General features: G+C 39.4%; 1 protein-coding gene across 3 annotated transcripts in view; it reads right to left on the bottom strand.

Moving 5' to 3' along the window:
* The window catches only part of LOC122551587 (glutamate decarboxylase 1), a 63,388-nt gene that overhangs the window by 28,203 nt on the left and 13,340 nt on the right, over positions 1-21,845 (bottom strand). For all 3 annotated transcript variants that reach the window (XM_043693707.2, XM_043693709.2, XM_043693711.2), the window contains 8 exons: positions 20,316-20,406; positions 17,308-17,420; positions 16,050-16,165; positions 15,868-15,947; positions 15,674-15,728; positions 15,381-15,497; positions 15,225-15,289; positions 10,207-10,285 (listed from right to left, as the gene is read on the bottom strand). In XM_043693707.2, the coding sequence (XP_043549642.1) occupies positions 10,207-10,285; positions 15,225-15,289; positions 15,381-15,497; positions 15,674-15,728; positions 15,868-15,947; positions 16,050-16,165; positions 17,308-17,420; positions 20,316-20,406 (716 nt within the window). The remainder of the gene's footprint in view (positions 1-10,206; positions 10,286-15,224; positions 15,290-15,380; positions 15,498-15,673; positions 15,729-15,867; positions 15,948-16,049; positions 16,166-17,307; positions 17,421-20,315; positions 20,407-21,845) is intronic.

The raw sequence follows: 21,845 nt of genomic DNA, 5'->3' as shown, positions 1-21,845 counted from the left end.
TATATAAAAGGAGGGAAGTCTTATTACTGCTGTACTAGACATTGATGAAATCATACATAGAGTGTACTTGGTGCATCTTTGGTCACCCTACTCACGGAGGGGTATATTTGACTTGGAAACAGCTCAGAGAAGGTTCATTAGGCCAATTCCTGGGATGAGGGGCTTGTTTTATGAGGAAAGATTGAACAGATTGCACCCATACTCATTGAAATTTAGAAAAATATTCGATGACCTTATTGATATATATATAAAATTCTGATGGGCTTGTCTGCATAGGTGACGAGAAAAATTTTCCTTGTAATGGTGTAGAACCATGGGGCACAGTTTAAAAATAAGGTGATTCCCATTTAAGATGGAATTGAAGAGAATTTCTACTTTGAGGGTTGTTAGCCTTTGGAATACTCTTTTTCATAAGCAGTTGAGGTTGGGTCATTGAATATATTTAAGGCTGTTACACAAAGTTTGATTGACAAGTCAGTCAAAAGCAGCAGGGGACAGGCAGGGAAGTGGAGATAAGACCTCAAGCAAATCAGCTATTATCTCATTGAATGGCAGAGCTGTTCCAAGGAGCCAATGGCTTCCTCCTCCTCCTAACTCTTATGTCCTCATGCTGAAGGAGGATTGAAGTAAAATCTTGGAAACTATAGACCAGTGAGTTAAGATTCATCTTGGGAGACAAAGCTAAACCAGCAATTGGGCATTGTCTTTTTTTTCAAACATCTAATCATCTACCAATTACTCCTGTGGTTTTGGAGAGGGGGAGAAGGAGAGCTAAAATGGTTGCAATCAGTTATGATGAGGAAATTGCTTTTAGTTGACACAAAAACAGAAGTTGCTGGGAAAGCTCAGCAGGTCTGGCAGCATTTGAGAAGAGAAATCAGAGTTAGCGTTTCAGATCCCGTGACCCTTCCACAGAACTAGACCTGAACCATTTAAGAGAAATCAGAGTTAATGTTTCATGTCCAATTCTGTGGACCTGAAATGCTAACTCTGATTTCTCTTCTCAGTTGCTGCCAGACCTGCTGAGCTTTTCCAGCAATTTCTGCTTTTGTTTCTGATTTAAGCATCCACAGTCCTTTGGGTTTTTTTCTGCTTTTAGTTGAATTCTTTTAAAAGAGAAATTATTTCTTACAGTGCTGAATGAATTTAAACAACTCAAAGCTAATCCCCATTCATGCTTAGAACATAGTGCTTGTAATTTAGAAAGTGGTGGGAGAATAGCTTGGAGTGTGGGACATTGGAGCTAAAGTCTAACTTGGGACAGCAGGACTAACAATGGAATCAGAGCTGTGCTTCCAGCTGAAAAGGTTTGGTAGCGGGAATCACAATATTAGCAGCAAAAATTATGAAACAAGATTAAGTAGCACCTCAATTTGATACAAGATGCCCTGTAAAAAGGATTGAAAGGGAGATAAATATAGAAACTATGGTTTAAGGGTAGCAAGTAGCCAAAGACAAACTTGTTAGAATGCTACAAGGTTAGAGGGACACAGTAAATCTTTGCTTTGCACAATATGCTGTAGCATATTTCCCGTGGCATTGCTTTTAATTTATTACACAAAACATTGCTTTGTGATAGTAAAGAGGTTTTCGACAAAGTGTGACGGGGAAGTGTTTCAGGAATAAATGTGGGTTACGTACAGAAATTATCTGCAAATGTTTTAACATAAGTACAATAGCTGAGTGGTTATGTTACTGGACTAATAATCTACAAGATTTCGTATCACTGCATAGCAGTTTGAAAAGAGAAACTGGATTTTAAAATCTAAATTTGGGATGGGGAAGTGTGTCCATAATGGGCATTGGGCCTAAAGTCTCAATTGGCTCAGTTAAGAAAAGGAAATTTGTCTCCCCTCCCTGTGACTCCAGTCATATACCAACATGTTTCATTCTTAACGACCTATAGCAGCGCACACATTTGAATCAAACTGGTACACCAACTGTTTCAGGAAAAGATTCTCAGGTCAAATACGGATGGGCAATAAATGGCAGGCATTGATGTTCATTTCCTGAAAATAATTTTTAAAAGCTATCAGACTTCTGGTGGCATTTTTACAATTAATCAGAAAATATAATGAAGCATGACATCTAAAGTATGATGGCTAAAGTAAAATAATTATGACACTCACATGAGGCATGCATTAAATTTCACAGGCTAGATTTACTGCTGTGATCATACTGCCTGTCATATTGTGGAGTTCTAATACCATCTGATATTCGAGAGCTGAAATAATGTGACAAAGTCCTGTCATTTTCATTTGAATACATCTACCAGCTCTCTTTCGTATTTCCAGCAGTAAGTCTAAGCTAAGATTTTTGGCAAATAGAATGTGGTTTTAATTTCCCATGTTTAATTATAATATATTGTAGATTTTACTATCTGTCAATTTCATGCTTAACTTTTCGCTTTATTTTTCAGGTAACAAAAAAATGAACAGTTCATTTAGTTACAGATACCTTATTGAAAGTTTATAAAATTCTAATACTACTTCTATTTTTAGCTTTGCTGTTTCAGCAGAAAAACCACACAGCAGTCATTACATTTTCCAAAAAAACCCAATTCAACCCATTTCCTGTCCTACAGCTTCCTGCATTGCAATACAGTCATGTAAAGCTATCACCTTCCTGGGTGTTTTAAGAATGTGCAGATGGAATTTCTTCTTGGAAACAATGGCTTATAACTTGGGTAGACCATAGCCCTCTCACACCACTGCCATCTCTGACCGTAGCCAGTTTCTCAGGGTCAGGACCATTTGAATGAATTTGACGGAGTCTAGCATAGCTGAAACATCTGAAAGGTGCAGAAACACAATACCGTGCACAGCTGGCAAAGTCACCAAAAGTGTCAAAACTTAAAATAACTTTTATTTTAAAGTTTTTGCCTTACCTCGCACTATCACTAATGTAGCACTGGACAAATTTGCTACAGAAGCTTGAAATCATCTTTGCAGCCCATTGCAACCTTAGGATAGGATGTGTGCACAGCATTCCTAGTTCTTAGCATTAGTAATGTGCAAGTGACAGAAATTGTGCATTATCATCATTTGCATCTAATTATAAAATGACCACAATTATTTGCATGAATGTATTATACTCCTGATCTCAGTTCTAGTGGGAAATCATAGAAGTGGCATCTCATGGCAGGGTAACAGTGAGAGTGCTGACTGCCTGATTTTTCTCTCGCTAGTCCTGCTGAGAAGAGAATTCTGCCCTGAGTGCTGTTAATTTCTTTGCATGAAGAACCACGTTTTAATCAGCCAGCCATTTCTACCCCATCAAAAATGTATTTTCCACTCTTTTCAGCATTATTATTGCTAACACTAGCTCTAACAGTCAGTTCTTATTCCCAGTGGTAATACCGTTTACCATGACTTGATACTTTCAATTTAGACCTTAATTAGATTTTAACAGCCATAATAACTCCACACATTAAATTTAGCCTACCAATTTTAGCACTTTAATCTGAGTTTATTTTTACTTAGAGCAGAATTTTCACCCCATTGTCAGGCTGGCATATTAACTCACTTCGCCGTCAGGCTTGCTAATTTACCATGTTCTTGGAAGTAGGATCAGAGTTAGAAGGGCTATCTTCCAGCAGGTCCTTGACCAGACCAGTGCTCCAGATAGTTTTGGAAGCTCACCTCTTGTGCCTAGTAGGAGCCACTTTCTGAATGGATATCCCATCCACAATGGTGGATCTTGTGGCCATGTCCTAATTCAATTTGTTTTTCAAGTTGCTGAAAGGATGCCTCACAACAAAGGCATCAGCTCTGTCCCTAAACTACAGTAGTGGCTGCAGTTCCATTCATGTTGGAGAACCTATTATAGATCCTGTTTACTCTTCTTAATTCATTGTTAAAAAGCCCCCCTGGCCATCAACTGGCCAATTGAGGGAGAATTACTGTCAGTTGACTGGGACCAGGACCCAATTTGACCCTTACCTAAATCCCAATATTCTACTGTTGGGCCTAGGAGCATCAGAATAATCAAAGGTTCCATTATGCTTGTACTTTCATGCCAAACAGCTAATTTGTAACTTCATGTAAAGAGTTGTGTAACTATCACTTTGGTTGAAATGTTTAAAAACAATTAGAAGTAAGATTAGAACTTTCACAGGAAATACAACCAATCTGGAAATTGTGAGTTGAAACAGACATCAAAAGTTTATTAAGTTACTTGTCAGTTTGATTTTGATTTACCTTCCAGATTCATTGCTACTCTGCATTAAAACAAAATTATAACTTTGGCTACAAATGTAAACTTATACTTTGAACCAAATGCAATGGCCTATATTTTATAATCAGTGGCAAAAGTACGATGCTTGGTCCTTGAAATTCCATGGGATTTGGGCGACAACTCTCTGTCATTGGGCATCATACTTTTTGTGATGCCCCCCCTACAGGATATTGATGGCATGCACAACTTAGTACTGGTAAGATTCTTCAACCAATCAGATTGAAGAATCCTCATGTAAAACACAAGGAGAACTTTAACAACAAAGAAGCAGGCAGGTTTATTTCAAGTGGGAGGTTAAAGTTTGAATCCAAATCCAACCCATCTCCAATCAGTCCTCTTTCACTTTGACTGGAGGCAGAGCAGGGGATACAGGCGGGCAATCAATATGATACCAGAAAGATGGGTGTTTCCTTAATATTATAGTAGGGCTGCATGTCTAATTAATTTGCACCCTCTTCAATTCAACTCTGGATGATGAGACTTGCTCAGCTTTGACTTTTGTTTAGAAATATAGAAATATAGAAAATAGGAGCAGGAGTAGGCCATTTGGCCCTTTGAGTCTGGTAAACCATTCAATATGATCATGGTTTATCATCCAACTCAGTATTTTGTTCCCACTTTCCCACAATATCCTTTGATCCCTTTGTAAGGTACTTCTAAAGTAGCAAAACATCTGAAAGTACTTTGCAAAATTGGACACAAAGTCATGTAAGAAGGTATTAGAATAAGTAGCCAAAAACCTGGTGCAAAAATTAGATTATGAAGAATCACGTAAATGAAGAGAGAGGAGGAGACAGTATTGAGGAGGAAAGCTCAGTGCATTGGCCTACACAGCTGGAAGCTCAGCCACCAATACTGGAGCAATTGAATCAGGGAAGCAGACATGGCCGAATTAGAGGAAAGTAGAGACCTTGGAGGGTTGTCGGGCTGGGCCAAATTACAGAGAAGGGAAGGAGCAAGACCTCGGAATGCTTTGATTATAAAGAACGTTTTTTTTTATTTCAAAGCAATGCCTGATCAGGAACTAATGAAAATCAGTGAGCACAGAGATCATGGGTGCACGTTCAAACATAAGGCAATAGCATTTGGATGATCTTAGGATTACAGAGAGTGCAAGTTGGGGAATGGATCACAGTAGTATGGAAATAAAGATTGATAAGAATTTCCATAGGGCCTTATATGGCCATAGGAAGTCTTAAGTCATTTTGAAGTCATTTTTTAAATTAGTCACTGCTGCAATATAAGAAATGTAGCTGATTTACAATCTATTAACATCTTTTCACGTATTATCTTTTTTTGGATTGTTGATTGAAAAATAAACATTGGTCCTGATATCAAGGCTAATACCCTGCCATTTGAAATAATGCAGCTGGGATCTTCTCTACTTAGCCACAACATTGGTCTAATGTTAAATCCAAACAACAATGCAGCTTCTCTTCAATATTGTACTTTTTTCTGAAATACTTATGTTCTGGAATGGAACTTGAAACCATATTCTTCTGTTTTTAGAGCCAAGACAGATGCCAAGTGATCCATACCTGATACACATTAAAATAACTAACTCTCAAACTAATGGGATTCTTGTGGTGCAGTGGTAGTGTTCCTACGTCTGGGTTCAATTCCCACCTTCCCCAGAGGTGTATAATAATATCTCTGCACAGGTTGAATAGAAAATGTTCCATACTAACGAAGTTACAAACAAGGTATCAGCAACGTACAGCCTGAAGCAGGGTTTCCCGACAAGGCTGAGTAACCTAGGCAATGAATCTGAAAATCTATTTAGATCACCTCATACACTTGTAATTATATGCCTGCTAAATATTCCAGAAAACGTTAGGGTTTATCCAGTCCTGAAAACTTTATTTTTTTAAATGCATAATAAGTTTTAAGTTATACCAAATAGCTTCTTTGGAATTGTAAATTAACTCTTACAGATATGGAGTCTCATTCCTTCAGAGCTAAATTGGAGTTTAACAAATAACAAAAATTAAATTACTTTTTTTTACTATCTCTCCTACCTCAATTCCTTAATCCAACTTCCCTTTCCTGCTCTTCATTCAATTTGAACACCTAATGTGACATTGAATTGAATATTCTAGCAGAGACATCCTGGTTCAGACTCTGCATTGCTTATTAAGGACTAGAGGGCAGAAGTTTAAGGTAACAGGGGAAAAATTTAAAAAGGACCTGAAGGATAAATTCCTCATGTGGTGTGTGTATGGAACAAGCTGCCAGAGGAAGTGGTGGAGGTGGGTGCAATTACAGTATTTAAAGGCATCCAGATGGATATAAATAAAAAATTGAGTGACTAATTATAATAATTCAGAATGCTGGCTAATGGGATTAGGTCAGATTGGGATGTCTGGTCAGCGTGCAACTGTGGGACCGAAGGGTCTTTTTCCATGCTGTATGATTCTAACACTTGATGATTCTTCAATCCTGATTAGTTAAGGAGATGCACAATTGCTTATCCTGTTACATACAGGTCCTAGATTTCCTGCAGACAGTGTAGTGTCATTTTGGTTCTTTCATGTACAGGATAGTTCAGTGCAAAGCCCCTTAGAAAATCTGCGAGCAAACATAAACAAGATGAACAGGTCATTTGTTCACTAGTGAGAGCAAAATCTGGCCCATTGCTTCATATGTTGGAGCTGAGTCAAATAGTTTTGTGAATTAAAAAAAACCTTTTGTATTTTTTTGAAGTAATTCCTCTACTGCTTTGGTTGATTGTTTCCAATGCAGGAGGTGCTTGTAAGGAGAAACCAGAAAAAAAGCAATTCTGACAGTTGAGGCTAGAAAAAAAATCATGTACAGTGTTTAATAATCACACAAATATCTAAATTAAACTCCGAATGAATTTTCACCCCACCTCACACTGTTCATAAGTTAAAATCTTACCTAAATATATTGCATTTGTAAAAAGTCAAACATACTAAAATGGTCAGAACTTCTCTGATAATTTCTTTCGATTATACTTCTTATAATTGGGACAAAGACCAAGAGGTACAGAAATGGTAAATTTACAAATTTAGTTGCATCCAATGCTCTCTTTTTCTGTGGTAGAAATATAATTATTCACTAATTTCTAATTGACTGGCGTAACTTAAACTATACAGCACATAGCAGCCATCTGGTGCATTCATCTGTGGATATCTATTGAGTACATAGACATTCTGAATTATTATAATTAGTCACTCAATTTTCTATATATAATGGAAATCGGTCATTTAAAGTACCTCTGCACAGATTTTTAGTACATACATTCTGCCATAATCATTCAGCAGAAACACTGTCTGAAGAGAATTACTCTTCTGGATCCTCCATCTTAACAATTAAATCAATTGAACCAAAAGCCTAAGTTGAATCCTAGCTACTTTGTGTGATTGCTATTTGATAAGTATTTGAGGAAGGCACTGAAATGTAGTAACAGAGGAACTGTGTATCTTAAATCTGTGCTACCTTATGGGTCAGATTGAACTTCATTGTCAAGTGAACTTGTTTTATGCTTTACATTTGGAGATAAAGTGGAAGGATTATTTATTGTATTGTATATCAAGGATAATATCAAAGTGTATAATTTGCTATATCAGGTTGTTAATTTTCAATTTATTTGTTTTGCTTAAATAAAGTTATTGCTGGTTTAAGAGTCAGATTCTTAGTAGGATTGGTATATTCATAGTCTACCATTAAAATAGAAGACAATCAAACACCAATGCATGTCTTTTCAGTACCTGCTGGATTGAGGAAAGGCTTAATGTTATGATCTACCAATGCCTCGCTACTAAAGAGAATGTGTGACACTGCTGATCTAGGAAAGGGAATGTACATGTCAGTGGTTTTCTTGTGACTATGAAGGCAAAAGGTTATTTGGTGTAAAGATCTCAAACATTGGTGAAACGGGTGGAGGTAGGCCAATTTCAAGAGGCTAAGCAGAGGGTAGAAGTGACTTTGATGGGCCCAAAAGACCTGCAAAAGAAGTCCTCCCACTTACCTGACATCAGTGTGTGCAACTAAAACTACTGGGTTTTACAAATGGTGTGGGCCTCCCCCACTGAAGGTAGTGGTGGCCTGCAGTCCTTGAGTGGCCATTAGTTGTTCCTCTCTTTACTCCCACTGTAAACTTTCAGATTGTTCAGAGACAGGCAAGTAGATGGTAGAAAGGTAGACAGAGAGCATGGAATCCACTGCCATATTTCCACCACTGTCCTGGCTTTGTACCATTTTCCAACAAACTGTGGTTTCACTAGTTTGAGGTGCATTGGCCCGGACCCCACGAGGCAAACACCTAAACTCCACATAATGCCATTCATCAGTTTTTGTCTCAAACTTCACTGTTTTCCCATGAGTTAGCTGATGAACAATCTGTCTTTAGAAAGGTGAAATAACCCTGTAGGATTACTTGCAATCAGCCAAATTTTGTATGTTCATACCTAATACTACTAAGTTCACCCAATATCAGCTTCTTAATCCAAGTACCTGTTTAAAAGATGTAGGCAAAGTAAGTGCTTAGCATTAAGTAATCTCTCACCTTTGTGTATTAATAAACAGCTGTCAATGAAAGTTGTATCTCTTTATATTTTTAACTCATTCACTTGTTTGCCACAAATCTACTTCAGACTTTGATCCTGAATCTAAACATAGTGGGCAAAAGAAAGACCTTCTATGTTATGTTTTGGAGTTTGAACCATGATGAAAGCATATCGTATAAACCATAACCTGAATCTTGATTGGAACTTGACTATCATTGCGACAGGTGAAAAAGACAAGAGTGCCCACAATCTTGAACAAATATTGCGCATGACTGATATGGAAATAAGTCAAAAGTAAATGATAAGAAGCAAAGATGAGAGGTTTAGAATTGCCAGGAGTGGAAAGACACTAGCGCTTCATCAGAGGCTCACTGGTTATGCTACCTAGCATGGTGACAAAATGTCTGAGGACACATCTACCAGCTCAGCGAGCAAACTTACTACCTGATCCACAACCTGAGCTACAAACCTTTTCCAAAATCACAGTTATTGTTACATTTTTTCAGTGCTCAAAAGGTGAATGAAAGAACATTCAGTGTACAATGTGTTTACCAAATACGAACAAGTTTGTTGTAGTTAATGTCTGAAGTAGATGAAAATTGGCTCCATATCAACATCAGAACAATATCCATATGAAATTTTATTTTTGGTGTTTTGTGCTGTGATTCTATTTTCAAACTCAGTTCCCTAGGGGTATTACTAGCCTGGAAGGGACATTCATCAGCTTGGGCTGGTTTCAAATCCAAATTCTAGTGCAAAACTAGACCAATCAACTGGATCATCCAATCTACTAAGTATTAACCCAGGTAAATATGTAAAGCTTCTGAGCATGTGTCTGAATATTATGGGTCTAGAGATAAATTTTAATCTAAAACTCTAAAAAATGTTGAGAAATCTGAGACCAAAAACTTAACTGGATTGAAATTTATGATTCTTATCCACGGGTAGGTTATTATACAAAACCATGCCCATCAGTGAAAGGTGAGTTAGTGAAACAGTGGGGAGTTACCTCTGTCATACAAAGTTCCACTCAAATTAAGGCAGTGCCCCACCTTCAGGCCACAAGAACAGAACTTGAAAATGTTGCACAAAAGATTTTCTCATAGGGGTTCAGCCATAGGAGTTTTGAACAGACATAGAAATAGAAGGAGATGTATGATACTTAATTTATTACAAATATTCCCCTTCATAAGATTTAGAATTATGTTACTTCTGGATGACGAGACAAAGGTCCTCTTAAAGAAAGTTAGAGTGAAACGTAAATGACAATTTTTGCAATTCATACCATTTGCCAAAATAGTTAATAATGTTTGTTTTAGAACTGAATACATGTGCAGAATTGTGTTGTAAAAGAAGCTAAACCATCCTTACTATGTTGTAACAATTCAACTCAAAGAAAGCTCATAATATCTACATTATGAAAAATAATTCAAGTAGATACCTTTTCTCGGACAAGAATTGCTGAACACTGCAACAAAACTCCCATCATCTTGTGGGGATTCCAAGTGACTGAATTGGCCCTTGAAGAAAAGTCATTCTGTAATTATGTCACATATGCTTAAAGCATGATCAAACAAGTTCAGCATTATTTGCTATCATTTTAATTGGTCCATACAGCATGATGGTATTAATGGTTAGGTGCTTAGTAAAGATCAATCAATACAGTATAACCTGATCTGGAAAGAGCTATGTTTAAAAATAGAATGAAACACTGTGGTTATTGGAAATCTAAAATAAAATCAAAAATGCTGGAGAAACTCAGTAGATCTGACAGCATCTGTGAAAAGAGAAACAGATTTAACTTCTTCAGAACTAAGTCTGAGAGCTGAGAATTCTGAAGAGTCATGAAACATTGACTCTGCTTCTCTCTCCACAGAGTCTGCCAGATCTGCTGAGTTTCTCTAGCTCTTTTTGTTTTTTTGCTATATTTGAAATTGGTGTCATCAATGTATGGTCAAAACTATTTTTTCCTTTTAAATGAGGTATAACCAATATCATTTATCACATTGGTTTAACAGATGAACCAACTATTTGCTTTCTTTTCAATATGTTGTAACTCATTGGGCCAGAGAAAATTTGCGACTCAGAGAGCAGCCATTCAACCCAAGATAGAACATAGAACATAGAACTGTACAGCACAGAACAGGCCCTTCAGCCCACGATGTTGTGCCGACCACTGATCCTCATGTATGCATCCGCAAATTTCTGTGACCATATGCATGTCCAGCAGTCTCTTAAATGTCCCCAATGACCTTGCTTCCACAACTGCTGCTGGCAACGCATTCCATGCTCTCACAACTCTCTGTGTAAAGAACCCGCCTCTGACATCCCCTCTATACTTTCCTCCAACCAGTTTAAAACTATGACCCCTCATGTTAGTCATTTCTGCCCTGGAAAATAGTCTCCATCTATGCCTCTCATTATCTTGTATACCTCAATTAGGACCCCTCTCCTCCTCCTTTTCTCCAATGAAAAAAGTCCGAGCTCAGTCAACCTCTCTTCATAAGATAAGCCCTCCAGTCCAGACGGCATCCTGATAAACCTCCTCTGAACCCTTTCCAAAGCATCCACATCTTTTCTATAATAGGGCGACCAGAACTGGACGCAGTATTCCAAGTGTGGCCTAACCAAAGTTTTATAGAGTTGTAACAAGATCTCACGACTCTTAAACTCAATCCCCCTGTTAATGAAAGCCAAAACACCATATGCTTTCTTAACAACCCTGTCCACTTGGGTGGCCATTTTAAGGGATCTATGTACCTGCACACTAAGATCCCTCTGTTCCTCCACACTGCCAAGAATCCTATCCTTAATCCTGTACTCAGCTTTCAAATTCGACCTTCCAAAACGCATCACCTCGCATTTAGGTAAAAACAATGACTGCAGATGCTGGAAACCAGATTCTGGATTAGTGATGCTGGAAGGGCACAGCAGTTCAGGCAGCATCCGAGGAGTAGCAAAATCGACGTTTTGGGCAAAAGCCCTTCATCAGGAATAAAGGGAGAGAGCCTGAAGGGTGGAGAGATAAGCTAGAGGAGGGTGGAGGTGGGGAGAAAGTAGCATAGAGTACAATAGGAGAGTGGGGAAGGGGATGAAGGTGATAGGTCGGGGCGGGGGGAGGGTGGAGTGGATAGGTGGAAAAGAAGTTAGGCAGGTAGGACAAGTCATGGGAATAGTGCTGAGCTGGAAGTTTGGAACTAGGATGAGGTGGGGGAAGGGGAAATGAGGAAACTGTTGAAGTCCACATTGATGCTCTGGGGTTGAAGTGTTCCGAGGCGGAAGATGAGGTGTTTTTCCTCCAGGCGTCTGGTGGTGAGGGAGCGGCGGTGAAGGAGGCCCAGGACCTCCATGTCCTCGGCAGAGTGGGAGGTGGAGTTGAAATGTTAGGCCACAGGGCTGTTTGGTTGATTGGTGCGGGTGTCCCGGAGATGTTCCCTAAAGCGCTCTGCTAGGAGGCGTCCAGTCTCCCCAATGTAGAGGAGACTTCATCGGGAGCAGCGGATACAATAAATGATATTGGTGTATGTGCAGGTAAAACTTTGATGGATGTGGAAGGCTCCTTTAGGGCCTTGGATGGAGGTGAAGAAGAAGGTGTGGGTGCAGGTTTTGCAGTTCCTGTGGTGGCAGGGGAAGATGCCAGGATGGGAGGGTGGGTTGTAGGGGGACGTGGACCTGACCAGGTAGTCACGGAGGGAACTGTCTTTGTGGAAGGCGGAAAGGAGTGGGGAGGGAAATATATCCCTGGTGGTGGGGTCTTTTTGGAGGTGGCGGAAATGTCGGCGGATGATTTGGTTTATGCGAAGATTGGTAGGGTAGAAGGTGAGCACCAGGGGCATTCTGTCCTTATTATGGTTGGAGGGGTGGGGTCTGAGGGCGGAGGTGCGGGATGTGGACGAGATGCATTGAAGGCATCTTTAACCACGTGGGAAGGGAAATTGCGGTCTCTAAAGAAGGAGGCCATCTGGTGTGTTCTGTGGTGGAACTAGTCCTCCTGGGAGCAGATACAGCAGAGGAGGAGGAATTGGGAATACGGGATGGCATTTTTGCAAGAGGTAGGGTGGGAAGAGGTGTAATCCAGGTAGCTGTGGGAGTCGGTGGGTTTGTAAAAAATGTCAGTGTCAAGTCGGTCGTCATTAATGGAGATGGAGAGGTCCAGGAAGGGGAGGGAGGTGTCAGAGATGGTCCAGGTAAATTTAAGGTCGGGGTGGAATGTGTTGGTGAAGTTGATGAATTGCTCAACCTCCTCGTGGGAGCATGAGGTGGCGCCAATGCAGTCATCAATGTAGCGGAAGAAGAGGTGGGGAGTGGTGCCGGTGTAATTACGGAAGATCGACTGTTCTATGTAGCCAACAAAGAGACAGGCATAGCTGGGGCCCATATGGGTGCCCATGGCTACCCCTTTGGTCTGGAGGAAGTGGGAGGATTCGAAGGAGAAATTGTTAAGGGTGAGGACGAGTTTGGCCAACGAATGAGAGTGTCGGTGGAAGGGTACTGTTGGGGATGTCGGGAGAGGAAAAATTGGAGGGCTTGGAGGCCCTGGTCATGGCGGTTGGAGGTGTAGAGGGATTGGATATCCATGGTGAAGATGAGGCGTTGGGGGCCGGGGAAACGGAAGTCTTGGAGGAGGTGGAGGACGTGGGTGGTGTCTTGAACATATGTGGGGAGTTCCTGGACTGGGGGGGATAGGACAGTATCGAGGTAGGTAGAGATGAGTTCAGTGGGGCAGGAGCATGCTGAGACTATGGGTCAGTCAGGGTGGTCAAGCTTGTGGATCTTGGGAAGAAGGTAGAACCGGGCAGTGCGGGGTTCCCGGACTGAGTTTGGAAGCTGTGGGTGGGAGATCTCCTGAGGTGATGAGGTTCTGTATGGTCTGGGAGATGATGGTTTGGTGATGGGGGTGGTGGGGTCATGGTCGATTTATCCAGGTTGAACTCCATCTGCAACCTCTCAGGCCATCTCTGCATCCTGTCAATGTCCCGCTGCAGCCTACAACAGCCCTCTATACTGTCAACGACACCTCCAACCTTTGTGTCGTCTGCAAACTTGCTGACCCATCCTTCAATCCCCTCATCCAAGTCATTAATAAAAATTACAAACAGTAGAGGCCCAAGGACAGAGCCCTGTGGAACACCACTCACCACAGACTTCCAGGCAGAATATTTTCCTTCTACTACCACTTGTTGTCTTCTGTTGGCCAGCCAATTCTGTATCCAGACAGCTAAGTTCCCCTGTATTCCATTCCTCCTGATCTTCTGAATGAGCCTACCATGGGGAATCTTATCAAATGCCTTGCTGAAGTCCATATACACGACATCCACAGCTCGACCCTCACCAACGTTTCTAGTCACATCCTCAAAGAACTCGATAAGGTTTGTGAGGCATGATCTGCCCCTCACAAAGCCGTGTTGACTGCATTTAATCAAGCCATGCTCTTCCAGATGGTCATAAATCCTATCCCTCAGAATCCTTTCTAACACCTTGCAGATGACAGACGTGAGACTTACTGGTCTGTAATTGCCGGGGATTTCCCTATTTCCTTTCTTGAAGAGAGGAATTACATTTGTCTTTCTCCAGTCCTCAGGTACGACTCCAGTGGAGAGCGAGGATGCAAAGATCTTCGCAAGTGGCGAAGCAATTGCATTTCTCGTTTCCCAAAGCAGCCGAGGACAAATCTGGTTCGGGCCTGGCAACTTGTCAACCTTAATGTTTGACAAAATTTTCAGCAGATCAGCTTCCTCTATCTCTATCCATTCCAGCATGCACACCTGCTCTTCAAAGGTTTCATTCACTACAAAGTTCATTTCTTTCGTAAAGACAGAAGCAAAAAACTCATTTAGGGCTTCCCCTACCTCCTCAGACTCCACACACAAATTCCCTATGCTATCCCTGATCGGGCCTACTCTTTCTTTGACCATTCTCTTATTCCTCACATAAGTGTAAATGTGATGTTTATGTTTAGTTAGTTGATTAGTTGGTTTCTTTGTTTTATGTGAAGTGGATACAGAAATGACAAACATAAAGAGAAACACAGAAAAGAACAGAGAACAAAGAAAAGGAAATTTGAAAGAATTCTCACATGGGCAGAAAGCAGAGAGCCATTTACAAAAAAAATGAAACATTTTTATTTTTACTTTTTCCACAAGGGTTGTTAACTCCCCATGATTATTCTAGGGTTTTAAAGATTTAATGATTACTCTCCTGCATATTGTTGTAAATATGCAGTCCAAAAATAATAGGGCTAGTAAAGAAAATTGTGAACTTTTCATTTTCTGTAAACATTTACTGGTATTTATTGGTGATGAAAGTACTGGAGTTGAGCTAAGAGGCTGTTTTACTAGATGGGGCAGTTGGAGGTGGGAAATCAAGGTGAACGCTCCAGGAATATGTTCAACTATAGATGGATGCCATAAGTATTACAATAGTCAACCAATACATATTCTTAAAGAGTGCAGCATTTACCGTTCAACACCATTCAGTTTATGGCGATGCTTTCTGGACATCAGAAGTCCACCTCCCCATGCAGCCTGCAAATAAGTGAAAACATGATTACTGGTACAGTTTTTCCATTAATATGATAGATGAATGATAGAGTTAAAATGGAAAAATATAACTTACATCAACATGGAGCCAGAGATTATACTTAGCACATATATCGGCAATTTCTTCAATGGGGTCAAATGCACCATATACTGTATTTCCTGCAGTTGCATTAACATAAATTGGAATATAACCCTGTAAAGACATGGAAGTTTTTTTGATATACCAGTGAACAACATTTTAAATCCAGACCAAGGGTTTCTATAATAAATAATTGGGCATTAGAAATTGCGTTAACAATAACAAAACACAATCTCTTCTAATGTAAGTTACAGTCACCTAGATCATTGGAATTAAACATGGACACATACCTTTTGCTTAACTTCAATAATTTTTGCTTCCAGATCTGATGGCATTATTTTTCCTCTGTAATCATTATAGAAAAAAAAGTATAAAATTTATAATTTTCATGGTTGGAAAATCAGCAGATAATAGCATCATAATTTTCAGATCATTAACATGTGTACATTTGAAATGAACTCTGCGGCTTTATACTGAATTTTACCTTTCATCGCATTTTAATAAAATCACATTGTCTGTTCCAAAACCAAGGGCAGCCCCAGCCTTCTTTATTGAATAATGACTCTGTAAAAAACATATATGTTCAAAATTACTAATATTAGAAAATACGTGTAAACTTGAAGAAATAAATAATCAATAATAAATCTGAAGAATCACACAACTTACATTTTCTGATGTGAACAGAATCAGTTTAGGAGCTGCTATCATCCCTTTGGCTTTAACATCTGGGAAATACTTGTAACGAGCTGCCATTATGCTATACATATTTGATATAGCCCCTCCTAAAAAGAAATAAATTTAGCAGGAGTACTTTTACAAGTTTACCTTTTCAAAAATGTTCCAAAAGTTGCTGCTTGAAACCATAAATTCAATATATACTAGCAGCTCAATGATTTCTGTTACAGTACCTGCTAAAAATCCTGTCTATTTTCCTTCATATGGAAAGGTACAGTTATTGTTGACAACTGATTTCTGTGTTTATAGCCATAATCTCTCTTAGGCCAGGACAAAAGCCTGAAGTTAGTTGAAATGCAATTAGTTGAAATGCAAAATCAAATACAAATGGGACACAGGAATCAAATTTTTTTGTGAAGCTAGATTTTCTAGATTTCACTTTTAATTTTTAAATATTTACTTTTCATCTGAATGGATTTTCAGAATTTAATGGTTATAGTTGTGGATTAGTTTGAAATGTACCCCTGTTGAAAAGCATTCTTTTCAATAGAGCAATTAGTGCTACCTGCACACAGCACTGTCCTACATTCACAATGGAATAATAGCATGATTAACTTTAAACTGGAAAGTAGGCAAGTCTAAGAGCAAATAAGGTTTTCAAACTGTCTCACAACAGAGAAGATACATTTTCTGACACTTATTTAGCTATTATTTCTGAGGGTATCCTACAGTCTCAGGAAATCAATGTGAAACAACATATTTGTGTTGATGCTGAACACATCCTAGTAATGACATCAGAAAAACAAAATAATATTAGTGGCATAAAAGAACAAAGTTTTCATGATATTGAGCTTCTGTCATTCAATATTAAAAATCCAGATAATTTTTATTGGATCTCTATAGGAGAGACAGTTTTAAAAATTGCAAAAAAATCTATTTCAATGGAAGAGAGTGATATCCAAAGCTTTAATTTACAACATGTTGCCTAGGCTATTAAATTTAGAGTTCCTGTTTATATTCACGTGCATTTCTTAATTAAATATTTATATTGAATTGTCATTTTGCTGATGCATAACAGCATCATACAAGTAAGGATACGAAAACTGAAAAATAATTTTCAAGTTGGATTTTTTTGCTGAACCTGAAATTGCATGTTTGCTTTCACTGGCTTGACAGAAGAACCAATTTTGTGTGGTTACATGGTTATAGATTGAAAATCCTACTGAACTAAATGGATAATACTACCTACCAGGTGAAAAGATTCCATCACCATCCCCGTTGGGCCAACCAATTATCTCTCGCATTTTCTTCAGTGTGATTTGTTCCATTAGGACAAAAACTGGTGCTATTTCATATGTAAACCTGTGAGATAAAGTATCATGTGTGACTACACTTCTGAGTTACCATCTCATTTTTAATCATAATGCTTTTGATGAAAGGTTGCAAGTCATTCATTTATAAGTAATAGATCAAAATTATTCTCAGGTACAAATATTTAGATGACAATGCAATACTTTCTCCTAACTATGAAATATAGGTATAACTGCCATTTATCTAGCAAAATCCAATTAATTTTATTTTAAAAAAGGTTCAACACCATGATATATCATTTGTAAACATGTCATTGTAAATAATGTGGAATGCCTGTTATTTGAACTCACAGACCATTCACTGAACAGAATAAATATAGACAAGCAGCCAGCAAAGATAATTAAGAATATTGAACTGGATTGCAAAGATCCAAAAACAATCAGTCACATAAAATTATCTAGGTGATGATCCCCCAAGGGCAGTTTTGTTTCTGTAATCCATGGCAATCAATAAATGTCAAATGTAATTATAAATGATGATTACCAAATAGCCAAAGAGAGGAAAATACTCAGCCTTTAAAGATATCCACTGCAGATGTGAATGAAAAATGCAGTGTACACCTTGAGAAGAAAATCTGATCACGTTAGCCTAATTCTTTCAAAGAATGGATTGGTAGGTGCCTTAATGTACAGTGATTTGAGTCAATACTGCCAAGACAGTAACACTTTCATTTCTGTAGCACTATAATATAATAAAACATCCTGAGTTGCCTAATGCATGATGAGCAGTTTCCTAACAATTAAAGACATGAGAGGAGACCAAAAGCATGGTCAAAAATATAGGTTTATATGAGGCTTTTAAAAATACACATAAAAGAGCCATAAAGAATCTTGGAAACATTGAGAATTCCAAGATTCAAGTCATGCAGAATGAGCTGCCAGAGGAAGTGCTGGAGGTGGGTACAATTACAACATTTAAAAGGGCATTTGGAAGAGCATATGGATAGGAAGGGTTTACAGGGACATAGGCCAAATGCTGGCAAATAGAATGAGGTCAGATTGGGATGTCTGGTCAACACAAATATGTTGGACCAAAAGGTACGTTTCTCTGCTGTATGACTCTATGACTGTAAGTGCCTAAATGTTCTAGAGAAAATGGTATAGGGCTGTACATAAAAAGCATATGTCTGCTGATGTCAACATTCCTATAACTGTGCATGCTCCTGCATGCCAGCAAATGCAGTCCTCATAAAAACCACAAAAAGAGGACTAAAGACACTGACTTAGTGGAGATTACATTCCCTCTAGTATGGAAAGAAGCCCTTCGGCCCTACAAGCATTCTCCAAGAGAGACCCACCCAGAACAATTCCCCAACATTTACCCCTGACTATTGTACCTAACACTATGGGCAATTTAGCATGGCCAATTCACCTGACATGCACAGCTTTGGATTGTGGGATGAAACCAGAGCAAACTCACACAGACATGGGGAGAATGTGCAAACTCCACACAGACAGTCACCCGGGGCTGGAATTGAACAGGGGTCCCTGGCACTGTGAGGTAGCAGTGCTAACCACTGAGCCACAGTGCCACAATACTTAAGTAGGGGAGAATATGCAGTAAAATATTCTGTTCTGTGAGAATACATACTGAGAAAATATCAATTGCATTGGGAGACAAGGTATCAATGGAGATGAGCAAAGTAAAAAAAAAAGAACCTGTTGAATGGACATGGACAGCAGAAGTCAGTTTAAGTAAAATGGAATTTAAAGGACCAATGACATTGACAAATATCAGCGTAAGAAATATCAGACCTATGAAGAAAAATATTAGAGGTGAAGGGGATAAAGTCAGTGTAGAGGTGAATAAAGTTCCAAGAGAATAATAGTCTTTTTTTCATGTCACACGGGATGTAGGGTTTAAAATAGGCCATTGGGATTGGAGCGCTTGCAGCACACAAAGCCAGCAGCCCGGAAATGGAAGGGCTCCGTGAGATGTTGTATTTTTATAGCACCGGGGAGAAATGCTGTGCCCCATGAGAACCTTCAAACAATTCAATGGAATGCTGAGAGAACGGAGCTTTGTGGATATTTCAAAACTCACCTTCACAGAGCTCCCATGCTACTACATTTCAGTGAGGATCAGACTCACTTCACTGTCAGAGAGGCTGATTTAACAATTATGCTCCAGACTCGTGGATCCTGGCTGCTCGGCGTCGTTCTACCCCCCCCCCCCCCCCCCATACTCTGAATGCATTCGATAACTCTCAGCACAAACAACTTTCAGGCATATCGATATTACGTTTGCTCTTCATTCCAACTTGTCCTAATGTCGTAATGTGTCTTTAAGTATTGAAGTTTTTACAAATATGTGTGATTTATTCTGTTACACTAATGCAATGACCGCTGTACTGAGGGACTTGGGATTCTGTCTAATCCTGTTTGTTTGGGTTAATATTCGAGGCGTGTTCATATGTGACAACAGATAACGTCAATACTTTGCACTTACCTTATCGTGTTGTACATATTTTACATACCCTGTCATTGCATTTGCTTAAAAGGACTATTTTTCGTAGAATGCTTTGTTTTCTGCCAGTTTCACTCTGTGGACCAGCAACCTGCCCGAGAGCGCTCTCTGGTGTACGAAGTAAATAAACAGCTACAAATTCGTCATTGCACTTCTAAACTCTGGTGCTGGGTTATTTCCAATTTCTAAATGATATGAGAATTTTATGTTGAAGTTAATCATGTGCCCAGGAAGATTGCCCTTGGGCAGTCTGCGCCACTATAGAGGAGGACTGGGTGGCTTCAAATCCCTCTGGGTAACCTCATTCAAATCTGATGAGCTGTGAAAAATTCTCACGGAGACATGTCCGAATCGGATGCATTTTCCTTTGTGATGCTGTCCTTAATAATAAAGTGGAATGAAGTGCATTCTCGAACTTACATGTTAGTGTTAGCTGTTGACGTGAGCCACTCTCCAGCCAAGCCGATAATGTCAAGACCAGATGAGAGTTGGTTGAAGAAGCGAGGGTGCCCTGCGGGAAGGGAAAAAAAACAATGAAGCATCAAAAGGTGCAGACCCCAGCGTCTAATCCGTTCAAATGTTTCAGTCCATTTTCTATTGGATCTAAGTTTATGCCTGGAACTGATTGCTTCTCGCTAACCTGGGGTAACACTCATACATTGCGTTTATACAGAAATGACCTGCAGTGAAATCGACATCAATTCACCCGGTATTTCTGCATCTGGACAGACATTTACGAGCGGGAAGCATTCATTCCAAAAGGTCGCTCGGGGTAAATATACATCTAGCGCTTTAGGTGCGGTAAATGTACGCTCTCTCTTCAGTCTCGCTGACATGTTCACTTTATTCGCGCACAAAAGCGTCAGTTTTGTAAACTTCCCAAATCTGAAACTTGGGGATGAGTTGGCGAGGATCGGAAGCGGCTACCTCGCCAAAGGGAAGCGACTGTGTTTAACTGATCTGAGAGACCAGTTGATATTTTTGTTGGGATTGCCCTTATCTGGGTTCTGGAGTGGCTGTTCTCTGTTGTACCCCTTAACAGTGAACAGGTTTTCTAAATGACTCACTAAATGTCACGATTTTTTTTACAATATGCTAAATGAAAGGTATACTTTTGAAATCCGTTCAGGAATAAAACATTAATTGATTTAAAAAGTATTTCCGGCAATTAGCCACTCCGTTACACTAGCAGCATGTCGTGTTTGGTGAACGTTACACGCTAATGAAATGTTTTAAGAATCTGGAATCAAGCTCGGTCTTTCTTTGTCCGAACAAGGGGACCTGGCGAAGACGACGGCTGAGTCTCGAATCCAGGACAGCCTACAAAGTATTGAAAACTCGAGCGGATAGTCAGAAACTCAGCCACTCGCGATTACTGGGAAATGGTCACTGCAAACCATTGTGCCTGTCACATTCACGTTCAATCTTGCGCTTTACTTAAGAGTGCGTTGGTGAAAGGTTTGTTCAAACAGAATAACTGATCAAATCAGCGCTGTGCTGAGTGAGAATCCACATTCCAGCAGAAAGGAAAAGGTGTGGACAAAGTCAAATTCTGAACCTTCCCATTAGCTCTTTCTATTTTGATTGACAGGACTCCTGCATTTCTAGGTCAATGGCTCAGTGTACAATGAAAACATCTGTTTTTGCATTAAATTATTTTCGAAGATGGCTTTTCATTAAACGCACATTTCGTTCATTGGGCTTTAATTACACGAATCAACAGACTACGGCAGCCAGCTCCGAGTTTCACCGAGAAACCTGGACTGGGACACAATGTTGACAAAGTCCTCGTTAAACAATCTGTAAAAACAACTATTCAGCTCTGAGACTGATCGCATTTGCTTAGAAATATAAATACACATTAAGAACTTGAAAAGTATAAATTTCAATGCACTGGCAATACGTCAGCCCTCTCCAACTCAAGATTAAATGATAACGTTTCACTTTAAA

The sequence above is a fragment of the Chiloscyllium plagiosum genome, unplaced genomic scaffold (assembly GCF_037043375.1).
Source record: "Chiloscyllium plagiosum isolate Xiang-an unplaced genomic scaffold, Cpla_swu_hap1 HiC_scaffold_7, whole genome shotgun sequence".
Classification (NCBI taxonomy): Eukaryota; Metazoa; Chordata; class Chondrichthyes; order Orectolobiformes; family Hemiscylliidae; genus Chiloscyllium; species Chiloscyllium plagiosum.
This window is presented reverse-complemented; position numbering and strand designations above follow the sequence as displayed.